Genomic DNA, 22,226 nt, shown 5'->3' on the forward strand with positions numbered 1-22,226 from the left:
TCCGGCCACTGCTGCTGCGGCTGCTGCTGCTCGGTGGCGGCTCAAGCGGTGGGCCGGATCTCGGGGACTCGAGCGGCGCTCCTCGCCCGTGAGTGAAAAGGATGGGGATTGGATGGTGGGGATTTGGTTATTGTCCGTGACGCCACCCACGGTTGTGGTGATATTGGTGACACCACCGCTGCTCTGGACGGGGATCCCGGGAGCGATGACAGGGAGCAGCCAGGATGTTAGTTCTCACCTCCGTGGGTAGGGGGTTGGTTGTCCCGGGGCCCGGTGATGGGGTAGGGATGGATGGCAGGCGGGTTACTGGGCCTGGTGAGGTGCACGGTCACGGGGGCAGCGTTGTGCCGCACGGCACGGTGGTACTCACTCAGCCAATGATGAGGACACAGTTCTCGGTAAAACACACGGCTGGATGGACGGGTCCCACAGACGGCTGCGGTGTTGTTTCTCCCGGCAGGTTGATGGTGACTGCCTTTCCCTGCACCTATGTAGTGTAACGGTTCCAATGGGTTCCCACCGGTAACCCGCTCCCCAGCTTTGATATGGGCTGAAGGAGCCCCTTTTGCCCGCAGGCTCTGGCCCTGGGAACTTTAGCCTTGGCGGTGACTGTGTTTCCCTCTCTCGGTTGGACGGTTGCCTTCTTTCGGGACTTGGCTGCTGGGAAACCCAGGAGGTTCCCTTCGCTAACGGATTTGGCAAATTCACGGCGACTCCTAGCCTTGCCGGGGTCCGTAAGCCCCTGCCGGATGGTGCTGACTTCTCTTTGTGTACCAGTCCGGTACCGCCGGGCCACCGCCCGTCCACGGTCCTTACGGTAAACTCCGATAGGCCACTCCTGCAGACGGTCACCACCGTCTGCCAACCTCGCTGATCTGTCCGGGCCACACACCCGGACCAACTTCAGTCTGCTCAACTACCACTCTCCTTCCTTCCACTTCCACTGCCTTCACTAATGTCCAAACTGATCTGCCTGCTTTTCCCGCCTCCAGGACTGTGAACTCCTCGGTGGGTGGGGCCAACCGCCTGGCCCACCCCCTGGTGTGAACATCAGCCCCTGGAGGAAGGCAACAAGGGTTTTGTGTCTGACTTTGGTGTGCCTGACCGGGAGTGTGGGGTGTGGTGGTGTTGTTCTCTGTGGCCCCTGGCTTGTCCAGGGCGCCACACTAGCATCTCCAAAAGAGAAGGCACGCTGCGTCCAGAATTCTGATTGTGGCATGGACACTATGGTCTCCTGCAGAGAACACTAGCATCTCTGGAAGAGAAGACATGCTGCATCCAGAACACTGATCATGGTAACGGACTCTACATTCTCCTGTGGAGAACACTAACATCTCCGGAAGAGAAGACATGCTGCATCCAGAACCCTGATCATGGTAACGGACTCTACATTCTCCTGTGGAAAAACTAACATCTCCGGAAGAGAAGACATGGTGTGTCCAGAACCCTGATCGTGGGCACGGACGCTGCGTTTTCCCATGAAGAACACTAGCATCTCCAGAAGAGAAGACACGCTGTGTCCAGAATGCAACGTGACCGTATCGTGGACCCGTACCCTAATACCATATGCCCAGAAAACCCCTTTAAGCTCTGCTTCATCTGAATATAAAGTCAAGTTTACGTCTCCAGCTGCATCAATGTTACGCAATATGTTTTGCAAGAATTATGAGCCATATCTGGACTGAACATCCTGCAAATAAACTTCGGAAGCAGACAACCCTGGTTTGTTTGAAGCCAGCTGTGTTTTTTTGACAGTCCACTCTGTTGCTGTGGGAATTCTCCATAGTAATGACCCACTCATCGTGGGAGAGAACAAGTCGGAGCAGTGTGCTATGTCACATCTGCTCAGCGCTCATCTGAAAGTGTCTGCCGCAGCTTCACAGCTCAGTCCCAAAGGTAGGAAATGGGTCCATTATCCATTGACGTGGGTATGTGTGCCAGTGTTCATTCCATGGACTGACATAGGAGCACAGCTCATGTCGTGTAATTACTTGTCTGTATATATTACCCGCAGTCAATGTACAGGCTGCTGCGTATCCTGAATAGCGAAGTTAAGGAAACTTCTATATTTTGCAAACATTACAACACTTTAGCCTTAACCCCCAGGACCAACCAATCAACACCCTAACAACCCTAAAACAGACACTTTTGGGCATGGTGGTTTTCCATAAATCTGCTCCTTTTAGGATCCAAGTTATGGAATTTTCAAGACTGCTATATATTATGACTTTGGGGAAACTTTATTAATGCATTTGGCTTAATTATCATCTTTATATTTTGGCATTTTTATATATTTTTGTGTTTGGTTTATTTTCTGTAATAGCTCATTTTGAGCCTTTTTTTGTTGCTTTTGCATGTACCATACCTGTTTGTTTGTTGTTTTTTACTTTTTTGTAGCATTTGTCAATTGCAACAAATTTTTGTAGATCTTTATACTTTGTTACATTTGTGATGTGATTTGTCAGGCATGCCGGAAATGTTGCAATACTTAGAAGTGGCTGCAATTTTGTAAAAAACAAAACTCCACAATCCCCTTCCAAAAAGGCTACACAGGTGACAAAAAACACGACATACATATGTAGCACCCAGAGAAGGGGGTACTCGGTCCCGGGCAGTAACAAATGGGAATGTCACTCGTTTCTGGTCTGGTCACTTTCATTAATCGGGGGTATTTAGAGGGGAGATAAGAGTTTTTGTCATGTGACGCCACCTGCGGGTTCCGGTTAATGATGGAGAACCGCCGCTGCTCAATGTGGGTACTCCCAGGGCTGGTGGTAGTGGCAGCTGTGATGGTAGGCCCTCCGCTGTGCCTGGGAGTTGTAGTGGGGCAATAATGGAGACCACACCAGTTTGTCTTTAACAGTCTCTACTCACATGGACCCTCGGCCTGCTGGTTCCGGTCCCAGGAGGTTCAGTGCCAATGTAGTGACCCAGGTTGCTCTGTCCCCGGCACTCTCTGTAGATTGAGTCCCCGTAGCGTGGAGCATTTGGGGACTCTGACTGTCCCTTTTGGGGTACAGTCTCCTCCATACGGCAGGCAGTGTGGACCCTGCGGGGATGTAAGTGTCCGAACCCTGATCCTAGTTTACTGCTGATGCCCCCAGATTATTTGGTTCAGTGAAGTCCGTGAAGGTGTCCTCACCGGGTAGGTATTTGCCAAAAAGTTTAAAACGTGCGCTTGACCTAGGGCCCTGTGCCCCGTGCGTGCTCTGGTCCCAGCGCTATCTCGGTACGCGTCCTGGCGACCTCTCTCCTGTGCCCCCGAAGTCACCGTTACACGGACCCAGCTCAGGCACGTCCGCACACCTCTCCTGTGTGCTCCCAACTCTAGATCCTCCCTGACTGCTGACCCCTCCCACCAGGCTGGCTATACCCAGGGACTCGTTTCCATGGCGACCATCCCCTTACGTGGTTAACCCTCCATGCCCAGTGTGGAGAGGAGAACTAGGATTTAGATTGTGTTTTGGTGGAAAGGGCACTGATACTCCAGGTCCCAGGGGGTAGGTCCTGCATCCCCAAGAGGATGCAGTTCCCTGTAGTGCCCTGAGGGTCTCAGGGGCGCTACACATAAAATGGGTGGCTTTTCATTAGAAAAAATCTCCACATCTATCCACATCTTGTGTGTGGTTTTGCAGCTCCTTCACTTTTGGAGTTCTGGAGACAGAGAGAAGGGGATGATATGGCTAATAAGTGGAGAAAGAAGGATGGGAGGGGGAAAGTGGCTTATAAGTGGAGGAGGAAGGAGGTGAAGAAGTGACTTATAAGTTGAGAAAGAAGGAGGGAAGTCGAACAAGTGGCTCGTAAGTGGAGAAAGAAGGAGGGGAGGGGAAGAAGTGGCTCATAAGTGGAGAAAGAAGGAGAGGAGGGGAAGAAGTGGCTCATAAGTGGAGAAAGAAGGAGGGGAAGAAGTGACTCATGAGTGGAGAAATAAGGAGGGGAGGGAGAAAGAAGCATATTTCTTTGGTAAGATATATTTTTGAGTTATTTTATATATTCACTTGTGTTATTGATTTATGCATTTTTTTGTTGTAACAACATTGACCTTCTAACAAAAACCTTGATTTCTTATATTACAGATTTTCATGATGTTGCAGTTTGCAGTCAGACCTGTTATTTGGTGGATAATGGTTGTGGTGATGGTTGGGGGTAAATCTCCAGCTACACCAATGAATGAGATGATTGTTGGAGTTAATTTTGACACAGGGAATGTAATTTCCGCTGACAGTAAGTGACAAGTGGCGCTTTGTTTAATACTTTATAACCCCATCTGGATGGGTGACAAGCATGAACAGTTTATAAACTGTTGGGTGCAGGTGTATGGAGCGGGCTCAGGACCTGAGCCTGTCCCATATATAGCGGGTGGAGGCTGTATTATACATCAAGTACCTGCCTCTAAGAGCAGGGACAGATCTTGCTGTACCCATTCCGTATTACACAGTGACAATAGATTTAATTAGCAGCTGTGGTCCTAATGAAGACACCCATTGCAGCAATTTTTGTACTCCCATGAAGCCCAGCCACAGACTGGGCTTCATAAAACATCTACAATTTTTTCCATATACTGCCAAACTGTTTTATTGTAAGAAAAATAGTCATGGACGAAAGTGTTGTCAGCCATGAAATTGGTCCAGAAGATGATGTATTTCTCACAGAAAATTATTGGAAGTACACATGTTTTATTATACACATGTTTATTCCCTTTGTGTATATGGGTGAAACAACAAAAAACAGCGATAAAAAGCAAAACTAGACATAATTTCACACAAAACCCCCAAAATGAGCAAGACAAAATTGTTGCAGGGAAAAAAAAAAAAAATGCACGGTTGTGCTGCGCTGCAGGCTACCTGAGGAAGGGGGAGGTTGTACCCCCGAAATGCGTAGTGGCATGTAAATAATTAATAAATCTACATCCCAAATAACCTTATCACTACCTTTCTGAGCAGCGCAGCGCAACCGTGCATTTTTTTTTTTTTCCCCTGCATTATTATCTCCCTATGGGAGCTCACGGGGCTGCTGCAGCCAGAACCAGGATCGTACTATCCGTTTGAATCTAACACCAGGGGCTGGGGAATCACCACATCTGTGATCACGGGACCGTCCGACCCGGAGGAGGAGCTGCTATCAGACGCCGGTCCGGCGGCTGCACACTGCACGTGGAAACCCCGATCGTGTGAGCAGAGTCCTGCGGAGTCAGGAGGACTGGATCCCTGCTGACAAGGAGCGGTGAACTTGTGATCCCCCTTCAATACCACTATCAGTGTTGTACCTGACGTACAACACTATCAGGTGAGTGTGCACCTCACATTGTACATACCTCGGTACATTAAGATCCCACACAGGAGCGTCCTCTCTCTCTTTTTTCAAGACAAAATTGTTGGCACCTTTCAAAAATTGTCAGTAAACTTTGTTTCAAGCATGTGATGCTCGTCCAAACTCACCTATAGCAAATAACAGGTGTGGGCAATATGAAAATCCCACCTGAAACCAGATAAAAAGGGGAGAAGATGACTCAATCTTTGCATTGTGTATATGTGTGTGCCACACTAAGCACGGAGAATAGAAAGAGAAGAAGACAACTGTCTGAGGACTTGTAATCCAAAATTGTTGAAAACATCAACAAACTTAAAGTTAGAAGTCTGTCTCCAGAGATCATAATGTTCTTTTGTCCATGGTGCGCAGCATAGTCAAGAAGTTTATAACCCATGGCACTAAATTTAATCTCCTTGGATGTGGATGTCAGAGAAAAATTGATGAAACGATTCAACGCAGGATAGTCCAGATTATGGATAAGCCTGCCCAATCAAGTTCCAAAGAAAATCGAGCTGTCCTGCAGGCTAAGGGGGCATCAATGTCAGTGCTAACTATCCTTCCACATATGAATGAAATAAAACACTGTGAAGGAGACCCAGGAAGACCCCCCTGCTGACACAGAAACATAAAAAAGTTAGACTGCACTTTGCCAAAATATATGTGAGTAACCACAATCCTTCTTGGAAAGTGTCTTGTGGACAGATGAGACCAAGTTAGAACTTTTTGGTAAAGCACATCATTCTACTGTTTACTGAAAACGGAATGATGCCTTCCAAGAAGAGAACGCAGCACATACAGTCAAACATGGTGGAGGCTCAAAAATGTTTCGGAGGTGTTTTGCTGCCTCTGGCACTGAGTGACTTGCTTGTGTGCAAAGCATCATGAAATCTGAAGATTACCAAAGGATTTTGGATTGCAATGAAGTGTTCAGTGTCAGAAAGTTGGGTTTGCGTCGTAAATGATGGGTCTTCCAGCAGGAGAATGACCCCAAACAGACTTCAAGAAGCCCCAAAAATGGATGCAACAAAGCACTGCAGAGTTTTGAAGTGGCAGCAATGAGTCCGGATCTAAATCTCATCGTCACCTGTGGAGAGATCTTAAAATTGCTGTTGGGAGAAGAGAAGATGCCTTCGACTATGAGAGACCTGCAGCAGGTTATAAAGAAGAGTCCGAGATTCCAGGTGAGAGGAGTAAGAAGCTTGTGCATGATTACAGAAAGTGATGGATTGCAGTTATTTATTCCAAAGGGTAAAGGGTGCAACCAAATATTAAGCTGAAGGGGACAACAATTTTGTCCTGCTCATTTTTGGAGTTTTGTTTGAAATTTTGTCCAATTTGCCTTTTTTTTCTCTGTTTTTTTATGCTGTCCCAATACACACAAAGGAAATAAACTTGTGTGTAACAAAAGGTGTAATTGGAAACATTTTCTGGGAGAAACACTTCATTTTCTGGAACAATTTCAAGGGTGCCAACACTTTTGGCCATGACTGTCTGACAAGTGATAATATGATCATAGGTTCAAGGCCACTAAAAGGAACTAAAAAATTAAGTAAAAAATAAACAACATTTTTTTTAAATATAAAATAAATATAAAAGTTTAGATTGCCCCTTCTTCAACGTTCTAGAAAAATTAGAAATAAAACATTTAGTATCGCCACGTACATGAAGAGAAAAAAAAAATCACATTGCCAGAATTGAGTTTTTGGGTTCCTATACCTCACCCCAAAAATGCAATATAAAGCAAGAAAAGCTGCATATGTACCCCCAAGATGGTACCAAAAGAAATGTCAGCTCGCCATGCCTCCCCAAAAAAGTTAAGGATCATGGATAAAGGGTGGGGAAAAAAACGAAGCACAAAACTGAAAAATCGTCTGGGTGGGAAAGGGTTGAACCATGTTTTTTTTCTGTAGACATAGTGTGTGATATGTATCCTATCTATTCTTTAGCTCGCCTTTGTGTGGACTGTCAAAGCTTTAAATTTCTGGAACAAGCTGTGCAGGATCTGTACAGAGCCGCTGATAATCTGGACTCCCAGGTAAATATCGATTCACGTGGGCACAAAAGTTTGACAATTTCAATGGCACAGATGGTCACTATTTACCAAGCATTACTGAAATGTATCAAGCCTTTGTTGGTGATGAAGCTTCAAGACGCTTCCTGTACTGAGACAACATTAATTACATGCATTGCTCAGGTGTGATTTTGGCCCATTTTTCCACGGAAACACTCCACATCCTGCAGGTTCCTTCTATGAACTCTGAGCTTCAGATCCTTCCATAACTTTTCTACTGGATTCAGGTCAGGTGATCAGCTCAGCTTTATTTTCTTTCTCTGAAACCAATTGAGTTACCTTTGCTGTGTGTTTGAGATCATTGTCTTGCTAAAATATCCACCCTCATTTCATTTTCATCACGGTAAGTTACAGCAGATTAATTTCTTGGTATTTGTCCAATAATCTTTCCTTCAAGTTTGCCAGTGCTAAACAGTATGTTGAAAAACAGCCCCACACCATGATGTTCCCACCTCCATACTTTACTGTTGTTGGTGTTTTGGGGGGTGATTTGCCTTTTGGCCTCCAAACATGGTGTGTATTTTGGCATCCAAACAGTTCAATTTTGATCTCATCTGATCAGATTATATTCTCCCAATATTTCACAGGCTTGTCTAAATGTTTTTGAGAAAACTTTAAATGTGCTTGAACATGCTTTTTGTTCAGCAACGGAGTCTTCCATGGTGAGCGTGCATACAGGAGCGTGCATACAGGCCATGGAAGGTGAGTGCATTACGTATTGTTTTTTTTCTTTGCGACAATTGTACCTGCCGATTCCAGGTCTTTCTCTAGCTCTTCACAGGTGGTCCTAGGCTCTCGGACAACTATTCTCATAACTTTTGCTTAGAAAATTGGTGATGTATTTAACCAAATCTCCACCCTCTGTATGTATATATATATATATATATATATATATATATATATATATATATACACACACAGTATATATATATATATATATATATATATTTTTATATATATATATATCTATATATATATATATATATATATATAATCACATAAGTGAATACTCCCCTCACATCTTTGTAAATATTTTGTTATATCTTTCCTTAGGACAACACTGCAGATCTGACCTGGTGATACAATGTACAGTGTCAGTGTGCAGCTTGTTGCTAGCAACAAAAGTGAGTACACGCCAATGTAAAAATGACCAAATTGTAACCCAAACCATCATCTCTAGCACCTCCTTGACTCTCATTTGCATGGAGTACACTAGAGCTTCACAGGAGCTGGACATCACGGAGCTGGTGGATGTTAGAGAACTTGCACTCCTCCACCTCCTGGTCCCACAGATGCTCCATAGGATTTAGGTCTGGAGTCGCTTGGCTAGTTCAGCACCTATAATCTCAGTTTCTTCAGCAAGGCAGTGGACGGCTTGCAGGTGTTTGGGGTCGTTATGTTGGAATATGAAGGGAGGCGATCATGCTCTGCTTCAGTATGTCACTGTACATGTTGCCATTCATGGTTCCCTCAATGATCTGTAGCTTCCCACATAATCCCACTCATGCAGCCACAAACCATGACACTCCCACCACCATGCCTGACTGTAGGCAGGACACACTTGTCCTTGTTCTCCTCACCTGATTGCCGACACACACACTTGACACCATCTGAACCAAATATGTTTATCTTGGTCTTATCAGACAACAGAACATGGTTCCAGTAATCCATCTACTTAGTCTGCTTGTCTTCAGCAAACTGTTTGCAGGCTTTCTTATATATCATCTTTAGAAGAGGCTTCCTTATGTGACCATAGCCATGCAGACCAATGTGGTGCAGTGTGTGGTGTATGGTCTGAGCAATGACAGGCGGACCCCCCCACCCCTGTAACCTCTACAGCAATGCTGGCAGCACTCATACATCTATTCTGAAAAGACAACCTCTGTTTATTCACATATTTTTTATAAATTTTTAACTGTAATAAATGGATGCAAAAGAGTAAAAGGGATAGAGGGTACAGGAATTAGAAACAACCGTTGGATATAATGCTGAGCGCGTGCACTCAACCTCTTTGGTCGACCATGACGAGGCCTGTTCTGATTGGATCCTGTCTTGTTAAACCGCTGCATAGTGTTGGCCACCGTGCTGCAGCTCAGTGTCAGGGTGTCCATAATCTTCTTATAGCCTTAGCCATCTTTATGTAGAGAAGCAATTCTTTTTTTCAGATCCTCAGAGAATTCTTTGCCATGAGGAGCCATGTTCAACTTCCAGTGATCAATAAGAGAGTGTGTAAGAAATAACACCAAATGTAACGCCCCTGCTCCCCATTCACACCTGAGACGTTGTAACTAAAATGAGCCACGTGACATTGGGGAGGGTAATGGCTAATTGGGCACAATTTGGCCATTTTCATTAAGGGGTGTACTTTTGTGGCCAGCGGTATAGACATTAACACTAGAAGTCCCCGGAATTTCGTGCTCCATAGGGTTCCAATGGTAGAAATGTTAAATGACCCCTCTCTGGGACTTCTAGTGTTAATGGCTGTGTGTTGAGTTATTTAGAGGGCAACAGATTTACACTGTTATACAAGCTGCACACTCACACTGTACATTGTATTGAAGTGTTATATCTTCAGTGTTGTACCATAAAAAGATATAATAAAATATTTACAAAAGTGTGAGGGGTGTGTTCACTTTGGTGATATAATAATATAATAGTTATGTATATATATATATATATATATATATATATATATATATATATATATATATAAAAAAAATTTCCCACTGGTGGCACATACAGTACTTCTTCTCATTGTATGAGTTGCCTAGTAATAACCAGGCTGGATCACAGGAAAAAAAGAACACAACCCCAAAATTGCACTGTGTGAAATGTAAGGATACAAGTTTGGTCCCCTGGTCTAACCTCCTGTATGATTAAAAAGTGCAGCTGAGTTTACCTGGGTCACACTGCAAATCCTTTTATCAGCTCTCCTCCTTTCATAGAACGGCCAGCACTGCTGTACTGCCTCTCCCCTCACACTGCCTGTCTGGAGATAAGTCACTCTTATGTCTGTTGTGCTCACAACATATTGTAATGCTGGGTGTCATTACATCTCACAAAAGGCTAGCTTGTTGGGCTCTCATTACAGGCTTACAAGTTTCCCTGAGACAACAGACATAAGTGTGACTACTCCAGTGTGGTGGATATGGCAGTACAGCAGAGGTGACAGTGCTATAAAAGGACGATTGCCAGTAGAAGGGTTTGTAATATGACACAGCTAAACTCAGCTGCACTTTGTAATCATGTAGGAAGTTTGACCAGGAAATCAAATCTGTATCCTTACATCTCACACAGTGAGAAACCTATACCATTTTGTAGTCTGTCAGGTGTGAGTCATCTGTACTGTAACTTACTCTCCCCCCAGCACTTTCTAATCATGCAGGAGGTCTGACCAGGAGATCATAGCTGTATCCTTACATCTCACACAGGGAGAAACCCATGCCGTTTTGTAGTCTGTGAGGTTTGTCATCTGTGCTGTAACTCCCTTTCCCTCCCCCAGTACTTTCTAATCAAGCAGGAGGTCTGACCAAGAGATCAGAGCTGTAGCCTTAGGCTGGGTTCACACATAGCGACAGCGATAACGACGTCGCTGTTACGTCACGATTTTCTGTGATGTAACAGCGACCTTGTAAGTCGCTGTTATGATCGCTGCTTAGCTGTCAAACACAGCGACGCAGCAGCGATCATAACGTCGCTACATGTGCAGAGAGCAGGGAGCCGCGCACATTGCTTAGCGCTGGCTCCCTGCTCTCCTAGCTACAGTACACATCGGGTTAATTACCCAATGTGTACTGCAGAGAGCAGGGAGCCGTGCACACTGCTTAGCGCTGGCTCCCTGCTCTCCTAGCTACAGTACACATCAGGTTAATTAACCCGATGTGTACTGCAGCTACATGTGCAGAGAGCAGGGAGCCGGCACTGGCAGCGTGAGAGCGGTGGAGGCTGGTAACGAAGATAAATATCGGGTAACCACCTTGGTTACCTGATGTTTACCCTGGTTACAGCTTACCGCAGCTGCAGATGCCGGCTCCTGCTCTCTGCTCGCTTCATTTCGTCGCTCTCTCGCTGTCACACACAGCGATCTGTGCGTCACAGCGGGAGAGCAACAATAAAAAAACGAACCAGGGCTGTGTGTAACGAACAGCAATCTCACAGCAGGGGCCAGGTCGCTGCTCAGTGTCACACACAGCGAGATCGCTAATGAGGTCACTGCTGCGTCACAAAAACCCTGACTCAGCAGCGATCTCAGCAGCAATCTCGCTGTGTGTGAAGCACCCCTTATGCTGGTTTCACTTCAGCGTTTTCCTGCCGCACTGCCAGATCCGACGTAAGTGTAGTACAGTTCAATACAGTTCACTGGCAAGCTCCGGGCACATGCGGTCATGTGACCAAAGCATGTGACAGCATGTGACCGGGGCTTGACGCACTGTCTGTGAACTGTATTGAACTGTACTGTACTTGTGCCGGATCCGGCAGTGCGGCAGAAAAACGCTGATGTGAAACCAGCCTTACATGTCACACAGTGAGACACCTATGCCATTTTGTAGTCATCTGTGCTGTAACTCCCTCTCACCCTCAGTATTTTCTAATCATGCAGGAGGTATGATCAGAGCTGAATCCTTACATCTCACACAGTGAGACACCTATGCCATTTTGTAGTCTGTCAGGTGTGAGTCATATGTACTGTAACTTGCTCTCCCCCCAGCACTTTCTAATCACGCAGGAGGTCTGACCAGAAGATCAGAGCTGTATTAATTATTCTCATAGTGAGAAACCAAAACGTTTGTCGGATTGTATTCTTTTTCTGCTGTTTTGCTGCCTGCTTATGCTTGGGCAACTCATACAGGGAAAATAATGAAAAATATCTGATAACACACATTGGACTGAACAAAACTTAACTCATTAGCTGCCAAATATTTTGATTACTAACATCTCTGTAGTGGAGAAAAAAAAGAAAATATTTTCCAGTGCAAGAAACTGCAAAACAAAGATCTTACACTTATAACTCTATTTGTCATTGCATATGGATAGCGTCACTATCTCTCGTTATCCGGCTCCCACTGGCTCCATTCTCATTAATTGGAAAATCAAAGATATATTTAGAGATCTAGAGTAGAATTAGGCCATAAAGAGCAGTGGGAGACACAAAACAGTAGTTGTTATGCAAAAGCCATTCATTAAATCCAGTATTTGTAATGACTTTGATAAATTAGTCAGTTTACTCTAAGCAGGCACCTCGCACAATCAGCATTGCCTCTGGGGGAGAGTAAGGTTGGGTTACCATTGCTTCTAGGCTTAACATTAGATATTACGGTGCAGATGAATGACTACTACGAAATATGTGGTAGAGAGAATCTACATCAGCGTGGCTCGTGGGATCATGGATTATTGGCTACTACAAGCAAATCACATCTCTAGTATTTAGACTTGTGTTAGAATATAGTCTCTGAAATGTCAATGTCTGGTCTGCACGTGGGAGGTCAATCAAGGATTAATAGGGCGACTATGATGTATTTCCATATATATATAAGTAATAACACACCATGTTCTAGAGCTGGGGGGTGTCAGGGGGCTACGACTGCAATAAATTGTACATGTTACATATAATACACATTACTAATGTTTAGATATCATCATATGTCCAAAATGACCAGGTGCAATAATTTATGCTCTGTCCTGGTGATACAGTGGTTCATGCCTTCACTGTTTTTCTTGTAATAGATAATGCTATTTGTCTCGAATATTCAAGAGAGAGATTTTATGTTCCTCTCTCAAAATACAGTGGTTCACACTCTTATATATCACAGGTAACCTAAAGGTAGACACTGTCATATGTTCCTGGTAAATTAGTGGTAGACACTGTCATATGTCCCTGGTAAACTAGTGGTAGACACTGTCATATGTCCCTGGTAAACTAGTGGTAGACACTGTCATATGTCCCTGGTAAACTAGTGGTAGACACTGTCATATGTCCCTGGTAAATTAGTGGTTGACACTGTCATATGTCTCTTGTAACCTAGTGGTAGATACTATTATATGTCCCTGGTATCCTAGTGGTAGATACTGTAACATGTCACTAGTAACATAATGGCAGATACTGTCATATATACCAGGTAAGCTACTGGTAGATTCTGTCATATGTCCCTGGTAACCTAGTGGTAGAAACTGTCATTTGAATCTTGTAACCTAGTGGTAGATACTGTCATATAGCCTTGTTAATCTAGTGGTAGAGTCTGTCATATCTCCCTGGTATCCTAGTGGTAGATACTGTCATATGAATCTGGTAACCTAGTGGTAGATACTGTCATATAGCCCAGGTAACCTACTGGTAGATACTGTCATATGTCAATGGTAACCTACTAGTAGATACTGTCATATGTCACTGGAAACCTAGTGGTAGATACTGTCATATAGCCCAGGTAACCTATTGGTAGATACTGTCATATGTCAATGGTAACCTAGTGGTAGATACTGTCATATGTCACTTGGTAACCTAGTGGTAGATTCTATTATATGTCCCTAGTAACCTAGCGGTAGATAATATTATATGTCTCTGGTAACTTAGTGGTAGATACTGTCATATGTCACTTGGTAACCTAGTGGTAGATTCTATTATATGTCCCTAGTAACCTAGCGGTAGATAATATTATATGTCACTGGTAACTTAGTGGTAGATACTGTCATATATTCCTAATAACTTAGTGGTAGATAGTGTCATATGTTGCTGGTCGGGGGCATAATGATTGCTGTTACTGGGGGTGCAACAGTGACAGGGCCCATGCAAAAGGAGGGGTCTGCCAATAACAGCGCCTATTTTAGCGGGATATGCATCGCATGCTACTCAAACATCAGCAGCTGATATCCGCATCTGAAGGTTTTACAACGGTCCTTACAGTCCCCTGATCTAATCATCATTGAAAATCTGTGGCTAGATCTCAAAGAGCAGTGCATACAAGATAATCCAGAAATCTCACAGAACTGAAAGATGAGCCAGGAATCTCACAGAAGTGGAAGAAAGCAAGTAATCTCACTGAACTGGAAGATGATGAGCCAGGAATCTCATTGAACTGGAAGATGAGCCAGGAATCTCACAGAACTGGAAGACGAGCCAGAAATCTCACAGAACTGGAAGACGAGCCAGAAATCTCACAGAACTGGAAGACGAGCCAGAAATCTCACAGAACTGGAAGACGAGCCAGGAATTTCACAGAACTGGAAGATGAGCCAGGAATCTCACAGAATTGGAAGACGAGCCAGAAATCTCACAGAACTGGAAAACGAGCCAGTAATTTCACAGAACTGGAAAACGAGCCAGGAATCTCACAGAACTGGAAGACGAGCCAGGAATCTCACAGAACTGGAAGAAAGCCAGGAGTCTCACTGAACTGGAAGATGATGAGCCAGGAATCTCATAGAACTGGAAGACGAGCCAGGAATCTCACAGAACTGGAGGACAAGCCAGAAATCTCACAGAACTGGAAAACGAGTCAGGAATTTCACAGAACTGGAAGACGAGCCAGAAATCTCACAGAACTGGAAGACGAGCCAGTAATTTCACAGAACTGGAAGATGAGCCAGGAATCTCACAGAATTGGAAGACGAGCCAGAAATCTTACAGAACTGGAAAACGAGCCAGTAATTTCACAGAACTTGAAAACGAGCCAGAAATCTCACTGAACTGGAAGATGAGCCAGGAATTTCTCAGAACTGGAAGATGAGCCAGGAATTTCTCAGAACTGGAAGATGAGCCAGGAATCTCACAGAACTGGAAGCAAGCCAGGAGTCTCACTGAACTGGAAGATGATGAGCCAGGAATCTCACAGAACTAGAACACGAGCCAGGAATCTCACAGAACTGGAAGACGAGCCAGGAATCTCACAGAACTAGAACACGAGCCAGGAATCTCACAAGACTGGAAGACAAAACAGGAATCTCACTGAACTGGAAGATGATCCAGAAATCTCACAGAACTGGAAGACAACTCTAAGGAAGAATGGATGAAAATCCCTCAAATAAGAACTGAAAGACTCTTAGCTGCTACAAAAAGCTTTTACAAGCTGTGATACTTGCCAAAGGGGGTGCTACTAGGCACAAACCATGTAGAGCACCCAAACTTTTGCTTTTGCCCACTTTACTTTTTTGTGAACTTTAAAATGTAATATATATATATATATATATATATATATATGTATATGTATATATATATATATATATATATATATATATATATGTGTATATATATATATATATATATATATATATATATATATATATATATATATATATATTTATACAGTGCCTAATAGTAGTATTCAACCCCCTGCAGATTTAGCGGGTTTGATAAGATGCAAATAAGTTAGAGCCTGCAAACGTCAAACAAGAGCAGGATTTATTAACAGATGCATAAATCTTACAAACCAACAAGTTATGTTGCTCAGTTAAATTTTAATAAATTTTCAACTTAAAAGTGTGGGTCAATTATTATTCAACCCCTAGGTTTAATATTTTGTGGAATAACCCTTGTTTGCAATTACAGCTAATAATCGTCTTTTATAAGACCTGATCAGGCCGGCACAGGTCTCTGGAGTTATCTTGGCCCACTCCTCCATGCAGATCTTCTCCAAGTTATCTAGGTTCTTTGGGTGTCTCATGTGGACTTTAATCTTGAGCTCCTTCCACAAGTTTTCAATTGGGTTAAGGTCAGGAGACTGACTAGGCCACTGAAACACCTTGATTTTTTCCCTCTTGAACCAGGCCTTGGTTTTCTTGGCTGTGTGCTTTGGGTCGTTGTCTTGTTGGAAGATGAAATGACGACCCATCTTAAGATCCTTGATGGAGGAGCGGAGGTTCTTGGCCAAAATCTCCAGGTAGGCCGTGCTATCCATCTTCCCATGGATGCGGACCAGATGGCCAGGCCCCTTGGCTGAGAAACAGCCCCACAGCATGATGCTGCCACCACCATGCTTGACTGTAGGGATGGTATTCTTGGGGTCGTATGCAGTGCCATCCAGTCTCCAAACGTCACGTGTGTGGTTGGCACCAAAGATCTCGATCTTGGTCTCATCAGACCAGAGAACCTTGAACCAGTCTGTCTCAGAGTCCTCCAAGTGATCATGAGCAAACTGTAGACGAGCCTTGACATGATGCTTTGAAAGTAAAGGTACCTTACGGGTGGAGTACGTTACTTATGGTATTGACTGAAACCAATGTCCCCACTGCCATGAGATCTTCCCGGAGGTCCTTCCTTGTTGTCCTTGGGTTAGCCTTGACTCTTCGGACAAGCCTGGCCTCGGCACGGGTGGAAACTTTCAAAGGCTGTCCAGGCCGTGGAAGGCTAACAGTAGTTCCATAAGTCTTCCACTTCCGGATGATGCTCCCAACAGTGGAGACAGGTAGGCCCAACTCCTTGGAAAGGGTTTTGTACCCCTTGCCAGCCTTGTGACCCTCCACGATCTTGTCTCTGATGGCCTTGGAATGCTCCTTTGTCTTTCCCATGTTGACCAAGTATGAGTGCTGTTCACAAGTTTGGGGAGGGTCTTAATTAGTCAAAAAAGGCTGGAAAAAGAGATAATTAATCCAAACATGTGAAGCTCATTGTTCTTTGTGCCTGAAATACTTCTTAATTCTTTAGGGGAACCAAACAGAATTCTTGTGGTTTGAGGGGTTGAATAATAAATGACTCTCTGAATAAACTTTTCACAATTCAAAAAAAAGAAATAACATTCTTTTTTGCTGCATTTCACACTTCCAGGCTGATCTACAGTCCAAATGTCACAATGCCAAGTTAATTCCGAATGTGTAAACCTGCTAAATCTGCAGGGGGTTGAATACTACTTGTAGGCACTGTATATATATACACTGTATATAAATATACATAAATATATACACTGTATATAAATATACATAAATATATATATATATATATAGGTATATATATATATATTTATTTATATACAGTATATATAACTTGCTTAACTGTTCACAATAACAATAATGTTGGCCAGGGATGCCCAAACTTTTACATGTCACTGTAAGTCCCCAGTAGTATATGCTTTCATATATTCTAGGTAGCCCATAGAGCGATACATGCATATGTAATTAGTGACTCAGTGGTAGATAATATCATATGTCCAAGGTGACCCAGTGGTACATATGCTTAGCCGGCTGTTAATCTATTGGTATATACTGTCATACATCAAAGTAACCCATAGATAGATTTTGTCATATGTGTCTGGTGACCCAGTGGTAGATACTGTCAATGTCCTATATGAACTAAGTGATTATATATATATATATATATATATATATATATATATATATGATATAGTTGATATAGTTGTACAGTATATACTGTCATATGTCCCTGATAAGCTGGTGGTAGATACTCTCAAATATGTCCCAAATAACCCATAGATAGATAACGTTATATGTTCCAGGTAAACCATTGGTTGATTTTTTTGCTATATGTCCCAAGTAAACCACAGGTAAATGCTGTCATAAATCACTGGTGACAAAGTGGTAGATATTGTCATATGTCCTAAATGACTAAGTGGTATATATATTTAGCCTAGGTGAGGCTGCACTCATTGAATGTAATGGGGCACACTTGCTGAACTGCTGGATTAAGGCACATAGGAATGGTTTTCTATTTAAACAGTCCAGATGGTTTATTCACACATATAAGCCAGGACTGCAACAACATAATAAAGGCCTTCTTGCAGCTTCAAAGTAACACAAACATACACCTTCCTGCGGCATTACAGAAACGTATATAACATACAGTCCGTTTCATGTGCGGGTACACTCACATGGCTTCGGATACATTCCCTTGCAGCAGTATCCCAGTGCAGGTATAGCACTATCCACTCACTGTCCTTGGTTAGTAGCCTTTTGTAAGGTTACATTTTTGGAGCTTGAGCAAGGCTCTAACAGACACTACTGCCTCACCAGGATAACCAACCAGGAACTGTGACTGGTTCCAGACACTGTCTCCTGCCAGTACAGATTCTCAGAAGAACTCCAGCTTCCTAAGCACAGAGCGACCACAGGCTCCATACACCTGGCCTCCTAGCCAATGTGTCTCCAGGAAGTCTGCATCCAGCTCTAAACCCACATGGTCGGCACGTAGGGTGCCTTTAGGATGTAAACTGCTTCCATGCACCCAGAGATCATGTGACCAAACAACCAATCTCATATATCACACCAGACACATCCATGGGTGGAAGTATGTGAATAGCCAGAGCTGCCCAGCACTCTGACAATTCATACATCAAAATACATTTAACAAGACTTGTAGAACCCCATAGTAAACATTTCAGGTTTTATACTGTGGAGGACCTCCTTCACTGCCATACAAAGCGGCCGTTTACAATAGAGGTGGTTTCTACCTCACATGGTATATAGTGTCATATGTCACCATAGGTAGATACTGTTATGTGTTTTTGGTATCCCAGTAACAGATATGGGTCCAGTAACTTCGTATCCTCTTTGTATAACTGGTATATAAGTTCTGATTACAGTATGTACCACTAGGTCACCAGGGCTCAGCATATAGTTTGTATATATATTCACCGGTGACATCTGGCAACATGTACCAGTCATCTGGGACAAGTGATATCTAACACTGGGTTACCAGGGACATACGACATGTCCACCTAACAAGAATATGTACCACTTAAAGATAGATATATTCATAGTGTTGATAAAAGTAAACAGATGTGATTTGGGGGATTTTTTGTAAAATCACCAGACATTAGTTACTATGTTGTTTACGTACTTTTTTGCTTTGTTTTTCAGACAGAGGCGCTTTTTTTGAGGACGGAGGATTGCGGTTTGTGCACCTGTCGTGCCTCGTAATAATAAGCTTGATATCCACAGGATTGCAGGCATCCTATTATAACCACATACGACAACTATATATTTTTTTTATAATCTGCTGAATACACTCAAAAACGTAGAATTTTTTATTATTGGACTGGGTTTTTCCTACTATACCCGATGGCCCCAAATTCATGGTTGATGTTTATCGACTTACTGGAATACTTTACTCCTTCTTTTAGTGGCTATTGATTTTGTGTCTTATTCTCTTTACGTTTTGCCTCACTTTTTAAGGTCTCATACAGACAGCTGTTTTTTCTTGCGTACTCCCTACTATCCGTGGTTTTCACAAATAACATTAGTACCTACAATGGTGAATGGGACCATTCATATGTCTGTGATTCCCAGTGGACATGTCCGATTTTGTTCCAAGTTGTGACAACTCAACATCTGGCCACTTGTGTGGCGGGTGAACGATTCTGAATTAGGCCAGACCTATTGTTCCTTTGTTTGGTAAATCAAGACAAGTTAGCCTTTCTTTCATGTCAGACTGACCAGAGCCCTATTGTCTGTTAGGTGTGGACAGTGTCAGACTGGCTACTGGAGAAACCGCCAGTTATACCAGGCCTGGCAACGGTTACCTGCATTGAACTCCGGAGCAATCACCTGAGCTTTGGAGCTTCGGATTTCATCCCGGCCTGTTCGCAGCTGTCATGAACTGAAACAGCTCTTGCGGTTCAATCCTGCAAACCCTGAGTACCGTCCAGGCTGCACTCCGGAGCTCAGGTGAGAGCTCCGGAGTTCAATACAGGTAACCGCAGCCAGGCCTGGTATTACTGGCAGTTTCTCTGGTAGCCAGTCCGACATGGGGGTGTGGATTACCTCAGACCCTTTAACTACATAATTCAGAGGAAAATTATGGAGTCAGATTGAACTAGTGACCAATGACAGAATGGCCATATACCACCAATCCTGTAAGACACAGTACCCTGAAATAAGGGGTATTAAAAGGGCCTTGCTCCTGTCACCAGATTCATTCATTCTACAGCACTTCAGCCTAGGATCCATGGTTCCAGCTGGAGGATCACAGAACTGCTTCACTGCTCAATGCTGAGCCAACAAATTTGCTTGGAGAACACAGGTTGGGACAATTTGATCACCTGGCTACATAACTTATTGTGCTCTGTCAGCTTCCTAAACTTGCGCTATCTTCTCCCAGTGAGTGCCCTCCTAAAGTGGACTGCACTGGGATATTTGCCCTTGGAAGTCCCAAATTAAAAAAAGAGTTAATAAGGCCTATTATAATAATAATTGGCTTATTTTTACTCAGCCCTTGAGAAAGCCACATCCAGTGGCGATACAAGTGGAGCGACATCCCACTCTCACAGGCTCCCTGACTTCCCACCACTCACCCCAGCTCTGGTTTCTGGTAATATATATGTTTGGCTGCCAGTTTGATACAAGAGATGGTGACACCACCTTGGGTAACCTCCTGTATTCCAGGCTCTCTGGCTTTTTACCACCTACTGTGGTCTCTGTCAGTAATTTTGTCAGACACCTCTCTATTTCAAGAGGTGGTCTATTTACTATATTTTTCCATGCCAGGGTTCCTTATATCTGTGAGTATCATAGGGCCTGTGGGTGATGTTAGAATTTGTGCCTTACTTACCCTTAGCCTTCGTGCATTTTCTGGTACACAATTGTGTCTCATTTTTGGATTGTATGTTTAATAACATTGTGGGCTTACTTATTACATTTTCAGTGGATACTGTGTATGTACCTTATTATGGGCACATTTGTGGGTTGTTTTTCTGCTAGTCCTCAATTGACTTTTTAAATGTTTTTAATAGTCACGTTTTGCTCTCTATTTGTGTATTGTCATTATAATAAAATATTGTATTTTATGGTTGATCCCCTTTGTCCAGAACTTCTTTCTTCTCTGTTGCTTACACTGAGTTGCAGACACCAAATTTGCATCTCCTGGGAAAAAATCTAATGGATGCGCCAATTCTGGGGTGGCTGGAGGCTGCACTTTTTAGGCTGGGGAGGGCTCAATAACCATGGGCCTCCCCAGCCTGAGAGTACTAGCTCTCAGCTGTCTGCTTTATCTTGACTCGTTATCAAAATTGGGGGGGACCTCAAGTCCTTTTTTCTAATTTTACACTCCACTTCCGGGACCCAGATAGCTACTGTGAGGACAACAAATCATAGATCTCAGTCTGACTGCAAGCAATCACAAACACTGTAATAGAGGGTGGGGTTGAAGCAGTGAATATTCAGGAGGTTTAATGAGCAGACCCGGAGGCAGTGTGACAGCCATGCGAGAGACTCGATAAGTATAATTGTCCTGCTTTAATCTGAATTTTGCCTTTTTTTTAATCCAGGTGGCCAAAGCCAAACAGTAACGCGAACTTTCCTGAGAAGTCTGTGTTCAGGGTCCATACACTGACACTAGGTGTCAGGTACAGACCCCAAATTTACTGTTCTGGTTTACCCATCACTACTTGTGAATGCTGAATTGTAACTCAAGTGCCTAAGGGGTACTTTGCACACTACAACATCGCTAGCTGATTGTAGCGATGCCGAGCGCGATAGTACCTGCCCCCGTCGCAGCAGCAATATCTTGTGATTGCTGCCGTAGCGAATATTATCGCTACGGCAGCTTCACATGCACTCACCTGCCCTGCGACGTCGCTCTGGCCGGCGACCCGCCTCCTTCCTAAGGGGGCAGGTCGTGCAGCGTCACAGCGACGTCACACGGCAGGCGGCCAATAGAAGCGGAGGGGCGGAGATGAGCGGGACGTAAACATCCCGCCCACCTCTGTCCTTCCGCATAGCCGGCGTAAGCCGCAGGATGCAGGTAGGAGATGTTCCTCGCTCCTGCGGCTTCTCACACAGCGATGTGTGTTGCCGCATGGGGAACGAGGAACAACATCGTACCGTCGCGGCAGCGCAATTATGAAAATGTCGGACACTACACCGATGATACGATTACGACGCTTTTGTGCTCGTTAATCGTATCATA

The 22,226-nt window shown here is 43.9% G+C and overlaps 1 protein-coding gene across 1 annotated transcript; it reads left to right on the forward strand.

Moving 5' to 3' along the window:
• The first annotated feature begins 1,764 nt into the window (after positions 1–1,764).
• Positions 1,765–21,112, forward strand: LOC142281978 (NELL2-interacting cell ontogeny regulator 1-like). Its single transcript, XM_075332927.1, has 4 exons — positions 1,765–1,896; positions 4,077–4,224; positions 7,257–7,345; positions 19,181–21,112. Exons 2-4 carry the CDS (start codon positions 4,083–4,085, stop codon positions 19,238–19,240), a joined length of 291 nt encoding a protein of 96 aa, XP_075189042.1. The 5' UTR covers positions 1,765–1,896; positions 4,077–4,082; the 3' UTR covers positions 19,241–21,112.
• The last annotated feature ends 1,114 nt before the right edge of the window (positions 21,113–22,226 follow it).

Source organism: Anomaloglossus baeobatrachus, chromosome 1 (assembly GCF_048569485.1).
Source record: "Anomaloglossus baeobatrachus isolate aAnoBae1 chromosome 1, aAnoBae1.hap1, whole genome shotgun sequence".
Lineage (NCBI taxonomy): Eukaryota > Metazoa > Chordata > Amphibia > Anura > Aromobatidae > Anomaloglossus > Anomaloglossus baeobatrachus.